Here is a 5,105-nt window from a genome sequence, read left to right as displayed (position 1 = left end):
TTACTTCATAATAGAAAGTATTGTATAAACAGAAAATATTTCCACCACCAATTTTGCCCTCTTGAATGAAATATATGATAAAGGATAAGGAACAGCATTCGAGCTCAAAAGTCCATTAAACATTACAAAGTAGGAGCGCAGCAAACACGAACACAAAAAAACATTCGAAGTGAGATAAATATGTGACGAAATATAAAACAGGGATTATCTTTTAAATTAGCATACATTACGAAATTATATCCTTAAATTTGGCAATTATTTTACCTGAAATAACAATGGCGGACTTCCCACTATGGGTCTTACAGACAGCACAAGGTACGTCGTGGTTATGCACCGCGGCGTCTCCGATCTCGTACTCCGCTCAGTAGATGTATCCTCTCGAGGCTTCCATTCTTCTGTTGTAGCGGCCCCATTGAGGGTTTCTCGGTAAACAGAGAGGCTCAGCCGCACCTCCTCTGTGCGTATAATGGGATCCCCCTATATATCCTACAAAACAAGCGGTTTCCTTTTTAATTAATATTTGTGGTATTTAAAAGGGTGGATTTTTTTAAAATTTCAAATCTAAAAACATGTATTGTATATCTTAGACCACACACATATAGATATTCATTAAATTATTATATCATGTGAATTAGCGAACATAGATCTCAAACTGACATCTATCTATTGATTCATTAGAAAATATGTACGAATATTCATAAAATCCAAGTACTTAGTAGCTTTGAATCATTCATTGCTCTACTGTGTTATGAATTCATTCATCGTCCGAATTTAGCGAGTGTATAATTATTACTGTGTTCTAAAAATTAATATTCAAATATTGAATTCTAGTTAGACATCAGATACATGTTTGAAATTTAACTGTAAATGATAAAATACTCATGATGTAATTTCCATAATCATCCAATTAAAAGTTATGTGAGTCGGAAGGTGCCAAGTAGTAAAAATATTTTATCTGGTGCCTATATATTGGTTTTTGACGGCCGCAAAATAGTTTTTCGGGGGCTACCACAAAACTGACTGACGGCCCTCAGTTTTTGGCGGCCGCGATAAAAATAAATCTTAAGGCCACCAGATTATTTTTTTTTACAGCTGCCAAATAATTTTCTGGATTCTGCCAGATAAAATATTTGTAACTAGCACCTACCAGCTTCCGTAAGAAGTGGAGTCTACAATAGATATTCTTGCCAACAGTAACTCCGAGTAGATCAGAGTTATTCTTACAAACAGTAAATCCTTCAATCTTACCTGAATAGATTAAAGTTGCCATCGTGAATAACTCTTACCAAATCATAATCCTACAATCTAACCCAAATAGATCAGAGTCATTCCTTCCGACAGTAAATCCTACAATCCTACATGTATCTGTGTAGATTAACGTCGATCTAACCAACAGTAAATTTTACCCTGAGTAGATCAGAAGAATTCTGTAATAACAAATAATTTTACCCCCCCCCCCCAACAAAAAAAAAATTCCATAATTCTACCTGAGTAGATCAAAGTTGCTGGGACAATTTTTGCGGCCCCAGTGGGTGTACACTGAACCTCCCGGTGAGTAACATTGAACAGTGTGAAAAGTGACCAATACCACGGTCAGCACAGCAGAAAAAATGGACATCATCTAAAAAAAACAATAGGTCGGATAAACGAGGCTCAACTTCATTTAAACATTAAAACACGCTTTAAGCTACAATGAATTGAATTGACGGTTATAACAAATTATTACCCTTTCAAATACATTATATATTGCCCAATAAACGGATATAACGAACTATGAATGCAACGAAGCAATATTGCAAGTCCTTGGCACTTCGCTATAACCATGTTTTACTGTATAGACTCAAATTTTTACACGAAAGAATTTTTAAGCTTTGGAAGAATGAACTCTTATAAGTATTTTAAAATTAACAACTATATATTTTTTTTTACCCACCACTGAACTCAATAACCTCGTCAGGTTGTTGACCCCATTTTGCGCGGGCTTTTATAGAAAAGGGGAGACCTTCTGTTACCCTCCTGAATAATTACTGTATGCTGCATATTGACAGGTGCAGCAAAATTATGTTTCAAGTTTGAAATTTCAATATTTCTTATTTTGAACGATTTATCAAAATGTTCATTCATATAACGATTTTTCTAAGAATTCAGTTTTTATTTTGGGAATAGTATATATTTTTCATTATAAAAGTCTATTTTGAAAGAATGTTTAAAAGTGTGATTTCATACACAAAACTATTTTATTTGAAGTATATTTAATAAATTTGTTTAAAATCTACAGATCTTAACTTTCAGTTTAGAAATGCATATTTGTTTTCATTTGGTTACATGAGAATTAGGTTCTCAGAAAAATCGTTACATAATAGTTCACGTTGATTAATAAATCAAAAACAAAAATATTGAAATTTCAATCTCCAAGCTTGTTTCTTTCTTCCCCTGTCAATTGTCATGTTCAGTTGCAATGAATCAAGGGTGCAACAGAAGGGAGGTAATTCTTAATAAAAGACCCTTGAAGCCAACTGATCTTAGAGATTTCGAAGTGAAGCGAGTTAACGGTAAGTAGAAAGTCATTCATTATGAGAGAGAAGACCTTTTTCTACAAATTGAAATTATATTGTTAAATAAATTAGCTTTCTCTGATATTTTGTACTCTTACTTGTTGAAGTTTTTCATTCATAACTAGTTTTACGCATATAAAATGTTTTTTTCTTTTTAGACTTTATCTCAACTTTAAGATGATGTCAATTTTCTCTGTTGTGTTGATCATGGCAGTGGTGACTTTTCAAGCTGGACAGTGTATTTCGCCTGGAGGATCTGTGTATACTCGCTGGGGCCGCAAGAATTGTCCAAAGACAGCAATTTTGGTCTATTCAGGTATGAGCAATTGTTGACAATAATTTTTCAAAGACATCAGTCCCGATTTCTACTCGGTAGTGCATTTTGTATTAACTGATATCAAGAAGTGCCCAAGGTACATGTAGTCCGTTTTATTCATTCATGTAGGTAGTAGATTGGTTGAGCGAGCCCTTGTAAACAGTTCAAAAGTACCTCCAACACATTCCTCGTACATTTATAGTTCAATTATGTGACTACTTTGAATACATTGTAGGTTATGTGGGAGGATCTCATTATGTGCACCGAGGAGGGGCAGTTGAACCGCTCTGTTTACCGAAAGACCCTCAGTGGGGTCGCAACAACAGGAGAATGGACAACTCAAGAGGATTCGTCTATGGAGCCGAATACGAGGTTAAAAGGGATATAGTAAATTCTGATGTCCACAACCAAGACGTGCCCTGTGCTGTGTGTATGACTGAAAACGAGAAGTCCGTCATAGTTATTCCAGGTAAAGATGAGAAATAATCTGTTATGGTTAGATAGAAAACTGAAACACTTAAATTGTTTACGCCTCACAGATCATTTGATCTGCAAAATGTACTCTGGTATAAGTGATGCTTGAAATATCCGTAAAAACTTTTGATGTAATTAGACGTTCAAATTGCAATTGAATTTGTTTATATTTATATGTATAGACCATCAGATAATTTCCCTCAGATGATATTGAAAATTGCTCCTTTTGGTATTCCTGAGACAATTTAAAAAGTTTTCAGTAAACGAAATTTTCGAAGCAAATGCAAGGTCCTGCATGCATGAAGTAGATGTACATGAGCTCTATGCTTACAAAATCGTAAACTATCATTAAATTTCCGTCCAAAAGAGACATTATCCTGCATTTATTCATTGATTTCTTTAAAATAAGGATATGGAGATAACGAACAGTATTCAATATCAAAGTCCATAAAACAATGCAAAATAGGAGCAGAGCAAACACGGACCTCCGAAACATCAGAGGTGGGATCAGGTGCCATGGAGGAGTGAGCAACCCCTACTGATCTGTCACACCTGCTGTGTGCTCCTTGTCATGATCGTGAAATAACGGGAAAATCCGTCGTCAATTCAGTGTATAAATAATGGACTAATAATTCGTATGAAAAACGTCAGTCAGCATTTGACTCAGTGATAAATTGTATTTGCTGATATGGTCATTGTATCGACCATAAAACTTACGAAATGATGACTTTATACGAAACTGCTGATATTCTTGTTTCATCAACTTGCTTGTCTATAATTTACCTCGTTTTAGAAATTGTTCATACGTAGAGCATGCTCTTGCGTATCGAATCAACTGAGATATATACACTCCGTATGCAGGTGATGAAGGTATATGATATTGCTGCATAAGTAAGGGAAGTTGACGATAAAAAGTTCAAGTCGTCACGTTTATCATATAGTTGGTTGTTATATTAGGTTTTCATGAAACTTAAAAAAATGGTTAACTTGGATTACTTTTGAAAAAAAAAGATATTTAAAGTATGAACATTATCTTTTTGATTTGATATAATTTTTTGTTTATTCAAAGCGAGGAAAACCTGTTATGACGGATGGCGAAGAGAGTACTGGGGGTACCTGATGACTGGATATTACAATCACCCCGCGGCCTCCACCTACACCTGTGTGGACGCTCATCCCCAGGCTCTTCATGGAGGGAGAGGGAACCATGACGGTTATCTGTTTTATCCAGTGGAAGCTAGGTGTGGCAGCTTGAAATGTCCACCATACAAGAACGGATGGGAGTTTACTTGTGTCGTTTGTTCTGAGCACTGAGACAAAAGCTATCGATTATTGAAAATGAAAACAATGCACAATATCAAAATGAGTGTATGTAAAATCTCTGCCTTTTGAAAGAAATTAAAGCATTTTGAATTATATCAAAACATGATTAGGTAGACTCATTAATTAATTGTGATGTATGTTTTTAAAAAGGTGATTAATAGTCTCAAACCACATCAAAAGTTGGTCTGGACATTACAAGGCTTTGCTTAAACAACCTTGAACATTAAGTAACTAACAATGAGTACAAGACGTATACGTACTTATTGGTAATTGTAAACTGTCAATAAGTAACCCTTATACTTATTATGAGAAAGTAATAGTTCTGCTCGAAAATGGAGACTTAGTTACTCCAGCACTTACAAATAAAGGTGTTACGACGCACTTTGATTTTTTATGCACTTTGAAAAAATAATTTTATTTTCAAAGTGTGTTTATAT

General features: G+C 34.7%; 1 protein-coding gene across 2 annotated transcripts; it reads left to right on the top strand.

Annotated features, from left to right (window-relative positions):
* The first annotated feature begins 407 nt into the window (after positions 1–407).
* On the top strand, positions 408–4,771 carry LOC134235036 (short-chain collagen C4-like). 2 transcript variants are annotated; one of them, XM_062717117.1, is made up of 4 exons: positions 408–457; positions 2,714–2,871; positions 3,107–3,340; positions 4,415–4,771. In XM_062717117.1, exons 2-4 carry the CDS (start codon positions 2,733–2,735, stop codon positions 4,657–4,659), a joined length of 618 nt encoding a protein of 205 aa, XP_062573101.1. In that variant the 5' UTR covers positions 408–457; positions 2,714–2,732; the 3' UTR covers positions 4,660–4,771. The 2 variants fall into 2 exon arrangements, with proteins under 2 accessions (XP_062573101.1, XP_062573102.1); XM_062717118.1 differs by lacking the exon at positions 408–457 and adding an exon at positions 2,442–2,552.
* The last annotated feature ends 334 nt before the right edge of the window (positions 4,772–5,105 follow it).

Source organism: Saccostrea cucullata, unplaced genomic scaffold, assembly GCF_032062105.1.
Source record: "Saccostrea cucullata isolate Sc308-1 unplaced genomic scaffold, CSIRO_AGI_Scuc_v1 ctg3577, whole genome shotgun sequence".
NCBI lineage: Eukaryota > Metazoa > Mollusca > Bivalvia > Ostreida > Ostreidae > Saccostrea > Saccostrea cuccullata.
This window is presented reverse-complemented; position numbering and strand designations above follow the sequence as displayed.